Source organism: Esox lucius, chromosome 21 (genome assembly GCF_011004845.1).
Source record: "Esox lucius isolate fEsoLuc1 chromosome 21, fEsoLuc1.pri, whole genome shotgun sequence".
Classification (NCBI taxonomy): domain Eukaryota; kingdom Metazoa; phylum Chordata; class Actinopteri; order Esociformes; family Esocidae; genus Esox; species Esox lucius.
Window position 1 is genome coordinate 23,988,950 of NC_047589.1, and position 19,367 is coordinate 24,008,316.

Genomic DNA, 19,367 nt, shown 5'->3' on the forward strand with positions numbered 1-19,367 from the left:
TGTGTCACATCCTAACCTGTCCCCACCCTGCCATGCTAAATCAAATAGGAACAGTGTGTTGTGTCACATCCTAACCTGTCCCCACCCTGCCATGCTAAATCAAAGAGGAACCAGGTGCAGTGTCACATCCTAACCTGTCTCTACTGTGCCATGCTAAACAAAAGAGGAACCGTGTGTTGTGTCACATCCTAACCTGTCCCCACCCTGCCATGCTAAATGAAAGAGGAACCGTGTGTTGTGTCACATCCTAACCTGTCCCCACCCTGCCATGCTAAACCACAGACTGAAAAGGAGGTGGAGGGATTGGACATGGACACTCCATTTACCACTCTCATGCTCCAGACGGGTGCCTCCTGCAAGTGCCTGGTTTTTGGGCTGTCCCACCCACCCTCTGATGGGTCCTGCTGGGACCAAGAAGGGGGGCTCGCTGCCCTACGGTTACTCCATGCTCCCTGATGGGGGTGGGGGGGGGGGGGGGTGACAAAATGCAGGAAAATAAATGCAACAGCCAAATGTCAAACGAAGCAAACCAAGCAAAAACACATTTCTTTTTAGATTGACAGGCAGGTCTTGAAAAAAAAAGTAAGATAAAAACAGCCAAGAAACCAGTGATATGAGATAAATGTATACATCCAGATATAAATGAGGAGTGAAAGGGTATGCCGAATTTGCCTTAATTTGGAGACTAAACACGATTCAATTTGGAAATCTGTTTAAATCAACAGGAACACTGTGGAGAACCACGACATTTGATGTCGAAGTGGGTCAAGTTGAATGGTATGAGAGAAGGTGAGACTGCATGTTTGCACATCGGCTTCTGATAACGGTAGACCCATCGAAGCGCTGTGACAGCCACTGCCCAACGCCACACTATCCATGTCAGGGCCTCCCGGTTGTCACGGCAGCAGCATCACTTGTTGCCATATTTACCAAACAAGTGATGATCATGTCAGCGTGCTATCGCTGCTGCTGTCAGGATAAACACGGAGACCGCTGTCAGGGAATTTCATGTTAAATCGTCACAGGGAGGCGTTAAGCTCACTTAACAAGCTAACCGACACGAGGCTATATAATTAGACTGAATAATACAATCAGGGAGAGGGCCTTTTTTTATTATGCAAAGCGAAATCATTTCGGGACGATTAATAATATATTACAGCCGTGGGTTGGAGTTCTCTTTACACTCGCTTCCTGTGTTCCCCCCCACCATCTCCATCTCATGTATACATTTGTCCCAAACCTCCATTTTCAAGTCAAGCTCTTTTTAATGAATCTGTCAGAGAACAAACAGCATTCCCTTAAGCATGACACAACTTAAAAGTGGCATTGTGCAAAAGATATTGGCTTTGAGAGAGAGAGAGAAAGAGAGACAGAGTGAGCGGCAGACAGAGGAGGAAGGAGCACAGGCAGACAGAAAGACGGATGAACAGGCGCACAGAGGCGGACAAAGAGAGAGATTGCAGTAGATTCTGTTCACATAGTGCGAGGAGAGTAAGGTTGTAAGGGAATGAGTATGTATGAGTTGAATGCATTCATAGAAAGTGAAAAGAACATAATCATGCCATCTTCAAGCACAATCTTGTGAATACAGCTTTGCTCAGTTGCCAAGGAAATAAACGGTTAAGCTGGGTACAAACAGGCCAACGTCAGGGAGGAATGTCTGACTTTCAATGCAACTTCCATCTCAAACAGCTGGTACATGGTCACCAATACCACCATGCTCCATCTCATCCTCAGCAACCCCATCAGTGTCATGCACTGTGTCCGTTCAAGGTATACTCATCAGAAAGACATAACCTAAGTAGCCTTCATCACCAACAACGCCACCATGCATCAGCTGGTTCATCAACACAGCCTTGAGAGGCCCCACTCAGGTAGAGACAAAAGAGACCCTTTTTGGCAGATTTATATGTGGTTGTGTGTCTGATGACACATTGTTAAGATAACCTTAAATGCACGGCTCAATACATTAAAAGCCTTATAAATCCCCCCGGAGGTCAAGTCGGACCACTCGACAGTCGGTCAGAACAGTATCCTTGGTGATTGACTCAGAACACTGGAGCATGAAGGGGTTCAGGTATTTAATACGGTGTGGAGGAAGAAGATTAAGTCAAACACTCCATGCATCGGCACATCATCATCTAGCAGTGATATTAACCATCTGTTTAGTGGTAGGGCTCTATGTCCTCTTAAGACCGGCAAATAACCCCCCCCCCCCAACAACAACCACCCCCCACATCCACAACAACAACCCCCACCCACAACAACCACTTCCCCCACCTAAAATAACCACTTCCCCCACCCACAACAACCACTTCCCCCACCTAAAATAACCACTCCCTGCATCCACAACCCCCCCCCACCCACAACAACCACTCCCCCCACCCACAACAACCACTCCTCCCACCCACAACAACCACTTCCCCCACCCACAACAACCCCTCCCCCCACCCACAACAACCACTTCCCCCACCTAAAATAACCACTCCCTGCATCCATAACCCCCCCAACCACAACAACCACTCCCCCCAACCACAACAACCACTCCCCCCACCCACCACAACCCCACCCCAACAACAACCACTCCCTGCACCCACAACCACCCCCACCCCCCATCCAACACCACCCCACCCACACAACAACCATTCCCCCTATCCACAACAACCCCACCCACACAACAATCACTCCGCCTATCCACAACAACCCCACCCACACAACAACCACTCCCCCTATCCACAACAACCCCACCCACACAACAACCACTCCCCCTATCCACAACAACCCCACCCACACAACAACCACTCCCCCTATCCACAACAACCCCACCCACACAACAACCACTCCCCCTATCCACAACAACCACCCCCCCCCAACAACCCTACTCCCACCCCCACAACAACCACTCCCCACCCCCACAACAAACCTGCCCACCCCCACAATAAACCCACCCACCCCCACAACAATCACTCTCCCCATCCAGAACAACAACCACTCCCCATACCCACAACAACCACTCCTCCCACCCACAACAACCACTCCCCTCATCCACATTCTGTATAAAACAGAAATCAAAGTATGTTAATAATTAATAGTGCATTGCATATCAGGCTCAGTAGACTATTTTACTCTACCATTATTTCACTAATAAAACTAGACCATTACATTATGTGGTGCCTCTATAGGTTTCCATTCCCACCAAACTGTGTGGCTTATCGCATTTTACTTTGCATATTAAAATACAGGCCAAAGGTCTACTGAAACCTTCAGACAAATGTCTCTCTGCCTGTCTCAAAGCATGTCCATAGGGGGGTAGTTGAAGGAAACCAAGAGCCAAGAAGCTAAGCTCAACCCGAAACACACACTCAGTCTTGCACTCACACATACACACACTCATGGGAGTGAACACCATAGAAGTGTGCAAACGCACACACACACACACACACACACACACACACACACACACACACACACATAGACACACACACACACACATAGACACACACACAAACACACAGACACACACACACACACACACAGACACACACACACACACACAGACACACACACACACACACACACACAGACACACACACACACACACACAGACACACACATAGACACACACCCCCACACACACATAGACACACACCCCCACACACACACACCCCCACACACACACACCCCCACACACACACAGACACACACAGACACACACAGACACACACACACAGACACACAGACACACAGACACACACAGACACACACAGACACACACAGACACACACAGACACACAGACACACAGACACACAGACACACAGACACAGCCACAGACACACAGACACAGCCACAGGTACACAGACACACACACACAGACACACAGACACACAGACACACAGACACACACAGACACAGACACACACACACACAGACACACACACACACAGACACACACACACAGACACACACACACACACACACACACACAGACAGACACACACACACAGACAGACACACACACACAGACAGACACACACACACACAGACAGACACACACACAGGAAATCCCAGCTGATCCTAGCAATGGCAGCTCATCCTGTAAATTATACGATACTGGAAACAGCAGTCCTCCTGAGATACAGTAGGAGGCCGTAGTGGAAAAAAAACTAGATGAGAAGAAAAGTATGAACTAAAACTTCTGCACAGCAACTCTGGTATTGACTGTAGAGATGGGGTCCACACATGGGTATTCACTTCAAATATGCCAATCAAGTAGAAATGGGCCATGTCAGTCTGGTGTAGAGGTCTAAGCTCCCAACATTGGACCACACATTTCCCCTGGTGACGGAGGTTCAAGCCCCCAGCTTGGCTGTCAGTGTCTTTCGCCTTGGTCTCCTTCTCCACACTCGTCCCCTTAACCTCTCTTTCCTACAGTCCTGTCATTTACTATTATACTTGACAACATTGGAAAAGGTATACGGGTCATCATTCAAGGCTTTCCAGTTCTATCTCTACAGCTGCCAGCTGAGGTTGAGAATACAGAGGTCCAAGTAAAATTTCCCTTTCTGAGTGATTTGGCTGGCCTTAATAAAATACATTAAAAAAAACGAGTATGACACCACCAAGCTTCTTCCATTCAGCTTGGTGGTGTCATACTTTGCTCCTCAATGAGTTCCTTTCTAAATTAAAACATCTCCAAAAAATTCTCCTTTATTTGTGCCCTAGCAGCAAAGCCCTGGCATTGACCTCCACCCTCTACTCCCTCGCTACTCCCTCCCCAAATGATCAAGGTTCTAGTGGAAGGAGTGAGGAAGAGATGAAGAGCGGATATAAATAAAAAGACAGGAAAGGATGGAGAGAGAAACAAAGACAAAAGAAAAAGGAGAAGAAAAAAGGGAGAAAACGCAGGGGAGAACAGGCAGCACCAGAGGAAAGGGGGGGGGGGGGAGCAGAAGGACACAAGACAGTGCAATAGCGAGCAAGAACAAGTGATACAGCGAAAAGACCGAACCAGGGAGCGAGAGGCAGACAGAGCCTCTCAACATTAATGAATACACACTCCAGACTGGCACTAATCAATGTGACTGAGCAACACGTGAGGAATGGAGGAAGAAGGAGTAATGATTTACACAGCGAGTGGACACAAGCTCAGATCAGACAGGGGATCACAATTCCCACCATGGCAGAGCAGTCTGTCAGCACAACAATCGCACATGTCCTCCTGTGAAGGCCTTTGGTTAAAGCTGGCTACAAGGTCTTGCTGAAGATCCACACGCCTCGTAGAGAGACTGCAGACCACCTAGACCCGGGTCACTCAATCACGTACCAGTAGATCCAGCTGTCTTATAGGTTCTCACCAACCTCAAACTAGTACACCTGATTCAAATAATAACCTGGATCTAAAGATGAAACCGGTCAGTCTTCGGGAACAGGACTGAGCAGCCCTGACCTAGACCTACAGACCTTCAAGAGAGCTGCCATAAAAGCTACAGACCTGCTAGAAGAACTACATAACGATATTTGTATGAAGGCACTGAAGGGCAAAATACTTGGCAATTGATCTAAACTGCTACTAGAGGAACTAAAGGCATTCCTGAAGAATCAAACCATCGTCAAAAGCTTCACAATACAGTTTTGGGCAATGAACCTTCCTGTAAGAAACTAGAGACAGAAAGCCTTACCTGCTTTACCCGTGGCCTCCCAGGGGAGAACTTCCTCTTGGAGATGGCAGGTTTCCCCATGCCAATCTTGGGTGTGAGGGGAATAAAGGTTGTGGTGATGGGAGGCACATTAGCACTGTATCCAGAATGAGACTGGGCCTGGATTTGTACCTTAACCCTGGGTGGGCTGGCTTCCTTGGGGGATGCCTCTGTAGAGAAGGGGGACTGGTTCAGCATGACTGCGAGCTCGGGAGACATTCCAGGGGAGGTTTTCGTGGCTATGTCCTCTCCCCTCGGCAAACCAAAGCCCAAGAAGCTCTGATCGCTAGCGGGTGTGGTATCCATCTCCACAGTGGCCTCCAGTCCAGGAGGTCCAGCCATGGAACCAAGCTCCATATGGACTGTATTCTCCATAGCAGACAATGAATTTGAAGGCAATACCTCCCCTTCCTCCAAAACGATTTGAGCCAAATCCTCACCATCTTCCAAAATAGTTAGAGCTAACTCCTTTCCCTCCTTATCCTGTAACTCGTAAAGCAACTTCTCAACATCCTTTTCCGCCACTGCATCATGCCCTTCCTGCATGGGTTCCAGAACATTCTCCTCAACACTGGTCTGCACTGAAGCCTGTTCCGATTCTGAAGGCACCGTTTCCACAGCTGTAACTTCCATGGGCTCCTCTTTCTCCACAGGAACCTCCTGAGTTTTCTCCGCCAAAGAACCGCTGAATATTTCTTTGGTAGACATGGCTGAAGTGGTTTTGGATTCCTCCAACTTGGTCTCCTTGTCCCCTACATTGACAGACAATGCTTCATCGGGCACCTCCTCTTTCCCGGTTTGTAAAGAATTTGATATTTCCAGTTCCTGTTGGTGGCCATTCTCGGGTGAAGCAGGACTCTGGGAGGTGAGCAGCGATACTCCTGTCAGAGTTCCAGACCTCGGGGGAGACTCAGTCAGGGTAACTGTCACCTGGATTTCTTGTGCTGGTTCAGCAACTGAAACAGAGAAGGCCCGTCAAATAAGAGCTCAGACATTTCTTTTGTAATGACGAAAAAGTCTTTGGCTTCAATGAACAGACGTTCGGTCATGTATTCTCGAAACAGGACACCAACAGCAGGGTTGGGGTCAATTTGGGATAAAAAAGGAAGGACAACATAATTAAACACACGACAGATGTATAAAATCTTTGATCACATTTTTATGCCACATTACTAAATATTACTTTCAATTCTAGTTTAAGTAACATTCAAAGAAGCCAAACAATATTCTTATTTGTCAAGTGGTGTGAAGATTTGTTCTCGTCCAGACTTCATTGTTTGATTCAATGCATTCTGAGTATTCCTTTCGGAGAAATGCATTTAAAATGTTCAAGATTTTTAACGATAACAATAATTGTAAAAGGAAATAATGTATTATTAGATAAACCCTCAACATGATCCCCACCAACTAAATGACTGAGGTAAGACACTAATTCTACACTGATGATGCACAACATATTCCAAATCCAGCCCAAAATGTGAGGTTTAAACTCTAATTTTGGTAATCATCTAAGTCCCAGACTTCCTTTAAAAAGGGATAATTTGGGGTTTATGCTGAGACCTTAGGGACATCATATTGGGCGCTTTGTGCATTAAGTGTAATTGACTGAGTGTATTAACATTTAAGATTCAAGGAGATTGCTTCGCTCACTATGTTATAAGTAGTGAGACATTTGCGTAAATAGCAAGACAGGACTATTTATAATCAGGAGATTGCTACCTTCTCAACATTAGGGGACATTATGGACTGAGGCGTATGTGATTAAGTCTTTCGTTGTATCATGTGCGTGTGTATACTTATTCAACTGCAAAGTGTGCAGTGGATTGCAATGTAATCACCCCCGTTTGGACAGGACCTGAACCAAGCAACTCATGCCCAAAAACCCACATATCACTTAGTTAAAGCAGTTCCGTATGGAGGAGTGGGCCAAAAATACCGTCACAATGTTGTGAGAGACTGATGGAAAAGTTTGGTTGTAGTCATTCCGGCTAAAGGCGATGTAACCAGTTTTTGAGTAAATGGGGTGGTTACATTTTCACATGGGGGGGCATGGGGTTTGCAAAATATATTTAACAAATGTTTTTTAAATAAGTATCAACATTTTGTATTGTTTGTTAAATCAGGATCTCTTTCATCTTATATTAGGTGTTGGTTGAAGATTTCACAACATTCAGATCCAGATATATGCAAAAACCCAGGCACAAAAATGTATGTCCACTTCAATTATAATTTTGTAATTCAACAACATTTGTTAAAGTCTAAGGAAAGCGAACACTGAAAAACACTATGTTCATATTAGGAACTGTAGTTAATTACTAGATTGAGTATTTGCCTAATGAAACTAGAATTCCCTAAAGCCAAGTTCTATTGTTCTACAGTATCTCTTAAATTATTAGATTTATCTCTAGAGACACCGCACGTTACACTCACAAAAAGGCTAACGAATGGAAACCAAATGCCAGTTCGGTTAGTTGTTCAACAACAGAAAAACAACTGGACTGTTGCTGTTGCTTGTGGTTGTACTTAATGGAGATCCTAATAAAATTCTAAAATCTAGGTCCTTCAAAACAGTCCAATTCATTTGGGTGCCATTTTTTAGATAATGCTTAGAAATATTTGTGCGTTTAAAGCACAGAACATGGTTTTGCTTTTGTACCTGACTGAGTGTCTTTGGGCTCCTCTTCCTCAAGCCGAGGGCCAGGGCACGCCCCTTCCTCAAGCCGCGGGCCAGGGCACGCCCCTTCCTCAAGCCGCGGGCCAGGGCACGCCCCTTCCTCAAGCCGCGGGCCAGGGCACGCCCCTTCCTCAAGCCGCGGGCCAGGGCACGCCCCTTCCTCAAGCCGTGGGCCAGGGCACACCGCCTCCTGATCCTCAAGCCGTGGGCCAGGGCACACCGCCTCCTCCTCCTCCTCAAGCTGCGGGCCAGGGCACACAGTCTCCTCCTCCTCAAGCTGCGGGCCAGGGCACACAGTCTCCTCCTCCTCCCGCAGAGGACCTGCACACGGTGCCTCCTCCTCCCGCAGAGGACCTGGACACGGTGGCATCTCCTCCTCCTTACCAGGGCCAGGAGACACCTCTCCCTCCAGACCAGGGCTCTGACACGCCTCCCCGTCCATCCCAGGGCTCCGACACGCCTCCCCCTTCAGCCCAGGGCTCCGACACGCCTCCCCCTCCCGACCAGGGCTCCGACACGCCTCCCCCTTCAGCCCAGGGCTCCGACACGCCTCCCCCTCCCGACCAGGGCTCCGACACGCCTCCCCCTCCCGACCAGGGCTCCGACACGCCTCTTCTTCCCGACCAGGGCTCCGACACGCCTCTTCTTCCCGACCAGGGCTCCGACACGCCTCTTCTTCCCGACCAGGGCTCCGACACGCCTCTTCTTCCCGACCAGGGCTCCGACACGCCTCTTCTTCCCGACCAGGGCTCCGACACGCCTCTTCTTCCCGACCAGGGCTCCGACACGCCTCATCCTCCCGACCAGGGCTCCGACACGCCTCATCCTCCCGACCAGGGCTCCGACACGCCTCATCCTCCCGACCAGGGCTCCGACACGCCTCATCCTCCCGACCAGGGCTCCGACACGCCTCATCCTCCCGACCAGGGCTCCGACACGCCTCTTTTTCCCGACCAGGGCTCCGACACGCCTCTTTTTCCCGACCAGGGCTCCGACACGCCTCTTTTTCCCAACCAGGGCTCCGACACGCCTCTTTTTCCCAACCAGGGCTCCGACACACCCCTTTTCCCCGACCAGGGCTCCGACACGCCTCTTCCTCCCGACCAGGGCTCCGACACGCCTCTTCCTCCCGACCAGGGCTCCGACACGCCTCTTCCTCCCGACCAGGGCTCCGACACGCCTCTTTTTCCCGACCAGGGCTCCGACACGCCTCATCCTCCAGACCAGGGCTCCGACATGCCTCTTCCTCCCGCCCAGGGCTCCGACAGGCCTGTTCCCCTGGAGGACTTCGACACAATCCATCAACCTGCAGGCTAGGAAATCCTCCCTCTTCCACCTGATGTCCAGGATGTGCCCTTTCTTCAACCCGGGGGCTAGGACACGCCCCTTCCTCCACCAGAGGGCTAGGACACGCCCCTTCCTCCACCAGAGGGCTAGGACACGCCCCTTCCTCCACCAGAGGGCTAGGACACGCCCCTTCCTCCACCCAAGGGCTAGGACACGCCCCTTCCTCCACTTGAAGGCTTGGATAACCCTCTTGCTCCATATGAGCAAAATAACACCTCTGTTCCTCTAGCTCTAGAGACTTGGGACAAGCATCTTGTACTTGTTGAGAGCTAGAACACCCCTCCTCCTCCAGTGACACCTCCTCCTCCAGCGACACCTCCTCCTCCAGCGACACCTCCTCCTCCAGCGACACCTCCTCCTCAACCACAGCCATAAAGACATCTGAAAGACACAGAAACAAAAACACTCACAATGTGCTCGACAGCAATTTTTTCTCATGTAAAACAACCAGACATAGCCGGACAAACATTATCCACCACAACCACAGACTACTATTTCGAGGATCAGCATCATTCACACATTTAAGGGGTCAACTAGAGAAATGTGAAGTTTGAAATTAAATACATTGGCTTGGTTGATTTCTCATGAGAAATAGTCCTTCATATTGCCTTTCTCAAACCCAGATCTGAACTGTGACGGCAAGTGCTCCAGACCGTTCATCACATTTTGTGACCCTTCTAAGTGGCTACTCAGTTACATCGCCACTGCGAGTTGCACATTTAACACCTCAATCAAAAAATATTTTTTCTGCAGGATCGAAACTTCATTTTGTTGTAGGCCTTTTATTCTCATGGTTCCCGCAGGGAAAGTGTCCATCTGTGTCCGTATTGGTTTCGCTGTGTGTAGAGCCACACTCTCCTTTTAAACATTGTATAAATGCTACAGGAGGAAACATGCATCGAGATGAGGTACATTTTTACAAACTAACTTTGGTGATAACACAACAATCCTTTTTATCCACAGTCGAAGAGATGAGAATCTTGGGGAATTTTTCCCTCAACTATTAAACATGATCTATTAACTATTTTACAACATATTTGGTATTACAGATAAGAAGCAAAATGTGCATTGGTATTACAATGGCACAGGATATATTTGGTTAGCATACTAGTACTTGGCAAATCTTTTGTTGAACAAAATCAAACAACAATTTGGAATAATGAGTAACATTTGCCAGCAGTAACTTTAATGTCAACCCAAAATGCATGACAACCCCTGGCTCAGCTTGAACATATTTTGAATCAATATCAATCAATATCATCTCACAAGTCTCATTTAAGTGTAAGCTTTTTTTAACTCCTGCCTCCCATGATAACCCAAAGCAGGCTACTCTCACTTAGTAGACAATATCAGAAGTAAATGTTTTGCCATTTAGCAGATGTTCTCATCTAGAATGTCATACAATGTATATATTCATCTTTAGATAGCCACTGTAGGTGGGACAACCAAATGTAAACGAACATTAGATAAACAGCCCCGTCTCTCAGCTTGTTACAAAAACGTGTGGGATGGATGCAAGCTGCTTTTTGCAAATTTAATAAAGCATTCTGAATGACTGAGTCAAAAACAATTCTACAGCTTGTTTACTTCACAAAAAAAACCGTCTGCATCTAAACCATGGGGCGGGAGCCACAAACTGAACAACCTAAATGCACCAGTGCCATCAAGGGAAAATATTAGTCTGGAGCTATGCCATCAAGGAATTCCTCATGAAAAGATAAAGCAGATAAACTAGGGCCGCTGACCTAGTTCCTCCCTGACATTTTCATGAACTACCAAATACCATTCTGATGTACTGCTACAAATCATAGGCTGAAGTCCTTGAAATCAAAATGAAATCAAGTTATTTTACATTATCTTTGAACAACGCAGACCAACCTGAGGATCTGCAGCGAGTCACATCCCATGCAAGCCCAATTCACTGGCATTCCAAACAGACTCCAGTCTCAAGTTAATTAGAGAACATCTTCCTCTCAGGTACAGCAACTCCCTATCCCCATAACAAAGGCAAACCCCAGCTGTTTTTAGAACTCAATACCCACTGTTCTCTAATTAATCACCACCTACTTAAGAGTTCCACCCAAGTCCTCCCCAATGAAAGTCACATTGTGCTTTGTGGCATTGCTTTAAATGGAACAGCAATGGTTTCGTCTTACATTCTAGCATCGGCACATTTCATACACTATGAGAAGGCATGGACACGGTTCTTTTTAAATAAAATAATATTAGTATGTAAAGCTTCATTTCAAGACTCTTTGAAACTATCTAGACGGAAAGAGAGAGAATAGGGGAAGACCACTTCATTTAGTCCGGCGTCCTGAAACACAGACTACTGTAACTACTGTTCACTGCCCTGACAGCCAGTGTGTGAACCAAGGCCTCACCACCACCAAACCACCTCCCAATTCCTGCCACTTCCCCTGCCCGCCTGCCCTTCCCTCATCTCCACACACAGGATCAGAAAAGCATCAGCATAGGCTGGTAGGAAGGCATCACCACGACAGCCTGGGTTTACGAGGCCCTGCTCCTGTTTTAACGCTCAGGCTTTGGTTTCGGTCACAAAATAACACCTCAGAGGGGAAAGGGGAGAGATGCATTAACACAATGTCATCGTCTTGGACGTGCTGATCAGGTCGCACGGTTTTACACCACATCCACGCACAGGACGTCCCCCTCTAGTCGCCAGTACATCGTCCATATACTCCCAAGTCAAAGGATTTCGGCCTAAGCAGCCAGGATTTCTACCAAAACAAACTAAATAAGGTTTACAGTGAAGTGGACGCGGGGGGGGGGGGGGGGGGGGGGGGGGGGGGGGGGGGGCAGACCACAGTGGCAGGTTGTGAGGGAGTGCAAAGTTAAATCATCTGTGACTGACTTAACGTATCTGAGGACCCGCTGGGAACCCCAGCAACGCATTTCACCGGTGGGGGGGGGGGGGGGGGGGGTTCAGACAGGCTCCACCAATTAGGGCCTCTTAACAAAAATGGCTAACATGTGACAAATTACCGCCAGACCAATCACACAAGTCAGAACACGTAGCTTTTGTATAGCAATTACAGTCGGGACCACCCAGGACAAGCCAACCTCAGAGCAGATAAGGTTGACACAAGATACAAAATTCTGGGGGTGGAAATGCAAAATAGGGTTTTACATTTGACTCATTCCATTAGATTTTCTTCAGACCGTTTTTTAAAATCTCTTTGTAAATGTTACACTTCACTAACCGAGTTGAACTATCCATGGACATCTGACATCATGTCATTAAGGTACAAAATATAAAGTTAATGACAAATGACATTAAGTTAATGACATCATAAAATATAGTTTCATTCTAAAAGAAAACATTCATTTTAATGTTATTTAATTGTGATTCAGACAAACAAAATCATTAATGCCTCACATTAATTGGTAAGCAATGAGTGAACAGTCCAATAACATCCTTCAGAGCCCAGAATTAAAAAACTCTAGGTTGGAGTCGACGCGCTGTCAGTTTTTTGCTTGTTAGGGTTAGAGCATAAAACAGAGTGGACAAAGAAAATTCCCTTTATAATTAGTTATCCAAAACAAAATAATAAACCAAAACAAAACGCCACCACGACAAAATATGAAATTATTTTTCCCATTTTGCCTAACTTTAATTGGCCAAACAAACCAGATCCACGTCCCAACGTAAGTATGTACAGTATAGATAATCCCTAATGTACTCGGATGATATGCCTGTTGTACGTATTGTGCTACCAGCATCCCACCAGCATCCCTCCATCTCTCTGTTCTGCTGCCACCGCCACTGGTGAACTCAAGCCAAATGTTAAGACTCAGACTGGGGGGGGGGGGGGTGGGGGGGTTATGGAACCAGAGTGTTCCATTGGTTGAGCACAGGGAGCTATTTTTAACTTGTGGCGGAACCGCTACTGTCTCCTGATATGCCCTCACCCCCCCCCCCCCCTCCCCACCCCCCCACCCCAGAGAGCTGTACTGCAGCAAGAACATTTCAGCACCACCAAAGAGCAGACCGTCACAAGCCTGGATTCCCTCTACTCTCCCATTCCACACCCATACTCTGATTACGCTGTCAGGCTGTTAATTTGCCAACAATGTGGATTGGATTCCCACCGGAGACCACCCATGCAGACGGGTACGGCACATTGTGAGATGCCTCTGCTAAATGGCCCAAATTTATTTTACATTTTATAATGTAATCGAGTTGGACACGGAGGAATTTGAAACCCAGACCTTCTGGTTCATTGTGCCAAGAACAACGAAGCCATGTCTGTGTGGCAGGGGTCGATATCTCTACTCAAACACACAGCTACAACCACATTCAGCCGCAAGATGATTTTTGGCGCAGAAAACAACTGGGAACATAATTACACAAAATAATCCATACGCTTAATTATATTTTAGTTTTATCAGACAAATAAAATAACAATTTGCCCCACCAACCAGCTGTTGGTGACGCAGTTATGGAATGTTTTATCTATAATACGACTTTGGTTGCAGCATTAATCATGTGGTACATTAGGCCTGGTTGCTACCGTATCACCATAAGTGGGAATCTGGAAATACCCACAGCACAGCTTCATTATTGCAACCTCTTATATTTTCTGCCCATCAAAACGCACTTCTCACAAAACCCTGCAGCTTTTCAACTCACTTCTTGCTCAACCAGGAAGTACCCACCAGCAACCTGCTCGCATGACACAGAATTCACACAGAAGGAATGTTTTCAACCACTGCGTCTTTGTGTGACTGCTGTCCTCAAGTCTCAGGGTATTTATAGGCTATGAATGAACAGCTCATAGAGGTTGTAATATGTACAGGCTATTTATAGAATCTTAGGAAAACAACGTTTGCAATCACATTGCGTCATTTAACACACAGGATACATTTGACAACTTATTTCCGTGGTACAGTTGGAAGGCATACTGCCAAGTGGGAAACAAAAACAACACGGACAAAAACAGACTTCCTGGGTCTAACAGCAAACAATGAGTTTCATATTTGGAAAAGCAAGTTAGCCCTGTCAGCTAAATTGAGGTCCTGAAAAATAAAAAAATCATGTAATTCCACAACACATACCAGAGATGTTATTACAATATTTAAAAAGTTACAACAAAGTACAACAAAGGGTAGTTCTGGAGCAGTGCAAGGTTTCCGGACCACCCCAGCAGCAAGGCCAAACCATCCCAGAGTGACAGACTGCCATAGAACCTCTGCTGTGCTGCCTCTTAGCACCATGGACAGTGTCCCACACAATGGAATAAGGTCCTTTGGGAAATTAAAAGCCTATAGCCTTCAAATTCAACTCTAGACCGCGAAGCCAGTTCCGCTCCATTTATTCAGTGCAACCTGACAATCAGGGACTTATTTAGACCTGAGACACCACGTGGGGGCAATTAACGATGAGGGAGAACAGAAAACCTGCAGGCTCCGGACCTCGCATGGGTAAGAGTTGACTACCCCAGGCCTAAGATATAAACGGGGTAATTTACTCTTGTCACGCCCTTTCCCCACAGTGCTGCAGACCAGTGTGTGATTTCAGATTATTCCAGTGAATCTAGTGTGTTGTTTTTTTATCATTCAAAACGGTGAATCGTCATGGTAAATTGGCCTAGCCTACATCTCCGTTTTCAGAATGCAACAGGTGTTTTATTCCAGTGCACACTGGATTACATTTTTTACAGCCTATCAGCCTCTCACAGAAAAGTTGACTAAATGGGATTAGCTGTGTGCAGTTCACAATTTAAAAGTCAGTGGACAGTTTATTTTGTACACTCTTCAATTCGTCTGGGAGAATACTGCTTCACTGCAACTCTGGTAGCTGTGGAATTAACTAGTAAATATAATTCAATAGGAGCAGTCTGTATTTTAAAAAGACAGGCCTTGTCCCAAATTGCACCTTAATGGCTAAATAGTGAACTTCTTTTGGCCATAGCCCCAATTATCTTGTGCAAAAGTATAGAAATAAAGAATTGGGTCCCATTTCAGATGCTCACTTAGACCAGGCCCTTGCCTGTAACAGGCTATTAACACTGAGGTCAGACTACCTATTGTCCAGAGAAATAAAAAAAAGAAACACCTTGTTGAAGTTCCAGTCACACTGAAGCACACTGAGAGACAAACAGAAATTCACTATACCATAGCCAAAGCTGAATAAAAGTAAGGGGAATTAGAAACGAAAGGAGAATTAAAGAAATAATGGAACCAACAGGATGGAGAGAAAGTGTGAAAAGAAGGCTTGTTGAAAACTCAACTCCAAATGAGCAACACCATTTTCCCTCCTCTCCTACCTTCTCATCCAAACTAGAACACCTCCAAGCTATCTTACAGTCCAACTGTCATTCTGCCTACGTCCACTCAGGAAACCTTAAATCTTTTATCCCTCTAGCTCTTCAAGCAGGTAGTAGTACAATAGAGGAGAAAGAGAATAACAATGTCTGAAATCGACAGATATTCCTTTCTAAAACATCCAAAATATGTCCACCAAAGTTCTAGTCATCGTGAACACAAAATTAGAAACTTTACATGCATGACATTCGATTTAAAACAATAACACATCAATTGTGTATTCAATATCAACACGTGGATGCTGCACATTTGTTTCAAATAAATGCAGTTTACTACACATACCAGCCCTTCAAACATGTCCCATCTAGGTAGCCCACCATGTCAGTAATGTCATTCGTTTCTCCGGTGAATGTCTCGAGTTTATACACGTGGCTGAAAGCGTCCTTGGACTTATGAACCTTGACCAACTCCTGATTACCAACCATCCTTTCTGGTGTTTCCCACTTCAAGTTCAAATTCTATCATTTCTAATTGGGTCCTCCACTGATTAGCCAGATAGCTCTTTATAACTCGTCATACGGAGGGGGAAGAATGAAATTCAACGCCGGTGTGACGACATTGTCGTGGGACAAAAACAAGCACAATCTACACGCACCACATTTAAATGGAATTACATATTCTGTCTGATTGCTCTTTTTCTGTGAGACCCCCCTTTCCACTGGGATATCCTATGCTGCTGAATGTTATTATGATATCACTGGCTTACTCATGTTACCCCAAGTCAACCCCAACGCTCATGCGATGGTAGTGAACTCCGTGGGCTGTAGTTATTTCCTAGCTGGTTGTTCTCTGACCAGAGTTATAAGCTGCAATAGTTGATATGCCCGGGGGGGCTAAGGACAGTCTGAATTCTATGTTGGTGATGTTCAGTCCTTGGAAAACCCAAGTCTCTGGAACACATCTTAGCACTACCTGGCCTGGCAGCTCCTGGCTGGCCCCCGTCCAAAGTCTACCTGGTTGCGTTGCAGATCTAGCGTCTGCCTGACGGTACCTGCTGTCTACACTGATCATAAATACAGTGTAGACATTGTTAATGTTGTAAATGGCTATTGTAGCTGGAAATGGCTACAATAGTCAGATGTTATGGAATAGGCCAATTTGATGGAATATCAACCTAGGCATACAAAGGCGTGATGGTTGCTGTTAATTGGCCTGTGTTCTAATGGCACGCAGTGTTTGCTAATACAAGTGAATCATTTTTAAAAGCTAATTGATCATTATAGAACCCTTTTGCAATTATGTTAGCACAGCTGAAAGCTTGATTAAAGAAGCAGTAAAACTGGCCATCTTTAGACTACTGAATCAGCAATTGTGGGTTCAAGTACAGACTCAAAATGTTAGTCGTCTATTCTTGTTCCAAAAAATAAAGTCTATTTCATGCAAGAAATTGCCAAGAAACGCTGTGCACTTCTCCCATCCCAGAAGAGCGCAGACTGTCTCTGACCAGGCCCCAGTGCACAACTGAGCAAGTAGACAAAGACATTAGTGTCTAGTTTGAGAAACCGACGCCTCACAGTTCCTCAACTGGCAGCTTCATTAAATAGTACCTGCAAAACACCAGTCTCAATGTCAACAGTGAAGAGGTGACTCCTGGATGCTGGCCTTTTAGGCAAAGTTGAAAATGACATGTCAGAGTGGCCAAAACAAAGAAAAGATTAAGATGGGCAAAAGAACACAGACACTGGATGGGGGGAAATTGGAAAAAAGTGTGGACAGACAAATCTAAGTTTGAGGTGTTTGGATCACAAAGAAGAACATTCGTCAGACACAGACAAAATTAAGAGATGCTGGAGCAGTGCTTGACACCAGTAGTGTATATATAAGCACTTTGTGACAACTGTTGATGTAAAAAAAGGCTTTATGATGGAAGTGAAATATATTGACAGACACAAAGCGAGCGACACAGAGAACGAGCGAGCGAGCGACACAGAGAACGAGCGAGCGAGCGACACAGAGAACGAGCGAGCGAGCGAGCGACACAGAGAACGAGCGAGCGAGCGAGCGACACACAGAACGAGCGAGCGAGCGACACACAGAACGAGCGAGCGAGCGACACACAGAACGAGCGAGCGAGCGACACACAGAACGAGCGAGCGAGCGAGCGACACACAGAACGAGCGAGCGACACACAGAACGAGAGAGCGAGCGACACACAGAACGAGCGAGCGAGCGACACACAGAACGAGCGAGCGAGCGACACACAGAACGAGCGAGCGAGCGACACACAGAACGAGCGAGCGAGCGACACACAGAACGAGCGAGCGAGCGACACACAGAACGAGCGAGCGAGCGACACACAGAGATGGAACAAGCAGATGCAGCACAAGAGGAGGATGATTGCTTCCTCGCCCTGTGCTCAGGCTGGTCTGTGTTGGCCTAGGCCCAACGTTCTGTGGATGCTGTTGCTGGCAGCTTGGCACCACAAAGGAGGAGCCCGTGGCGAGTAACAAACTCTACCCACCCTGTCTTCCCTCAGCCAAGCCTACCATCACACACGCCTCTTCAACACGCGCGGGCACGCAATCACAAACACTCAATGGTGTTTCCTTACACGCACGCACCCTTCTTACCATGACCACACACACACACACACACACACACACACACACACACACACATACACACACATACACACACATACACACACATACACACACATACACACACATACACACACATACACACACATACATACACACAGGGAGAAAGAGACACACAGATAGTTGAGAATAGTGAAGGGGCTGACTATAAGTAGAGAGTAGGTGGTGGAGAGAAAAGGATTGAAATGGAGAGAGGGGAAATAACAACAAATCCGCTCCGCAATTCATCTTGCTGCCAAGCAGGCTGGGAAAAGGGTCCATTTTCATTAGACCCGGTAATAACGCCTTGGAGGGAAATCAGATTGGCTTTTAGCTGGTGGGGCCGGCCCATGATAGGTCACCAGCTGGTTGTGTGAATACAGGAAGCTAGTAATTGATGCATTTCTGCTCTACCAGTCACTGCCTGGTTCTGTATTCAGATGATGCTGTGGACCTTCACTTTAAGTAACAGCGGTGTAATCCATGTCATTAAAAAGTGTTTACATCGATAAAAACAAACATACACCACTATTCCAGAGAGTTAACAACAAACCTAGAGTCATATTGCACATTAACAACAAGCCTACAGCACTAGTCCACATAGTTAAGAACAAACCTGCATCATTATTCCACATAGTTAACAAATCTACACCACTACTCTACATAAAGACTACAGCGCATTAGAATGACCAGATCTCCATCCAACAACTCGGCTGTGGGAA

General features: G+C 46.6%; 1 protein-coding gene across 12 annotated transcripts in view; it reads right to left on the reverse strand.

The window, feature by feature from the left end:
- Positions 1 to 19,367, reverse strand: part of kmt2ca (lysine (K)-specific methyltransferase 2Ca) — a 147,873-nt gene that overhangs the window by 53,885 nt on the left and 74,621 nt on the right. For 10 of the 12 annotated variants that reach the window (XM_029116188.2, XM_029116185.2, XM_029116190.2 and 7 more), the window contains 3 exons: positions 8,354 to 10,099; positions 5,680 to 6,653; positions 327 to 452 (listed from right to left, as the gene is read on the reverse strand). In XM_029116188.2, coding sequence (XP_028972021.2) covers positions 327 to 452; positions 5,680 to 6,653; positions 8,354 to 10,099 — 2,846 coding nt within the window. The remainder of the gene's footprint in view (positions 1 to 326; positions 453 to 5,679; positions 6,654 to 8,353; positions 10,100 to 19,367) is intronic. The other 2 variants (XM_029116184.2, XM_029116186.2) reach the window with 2 other exon arrangements.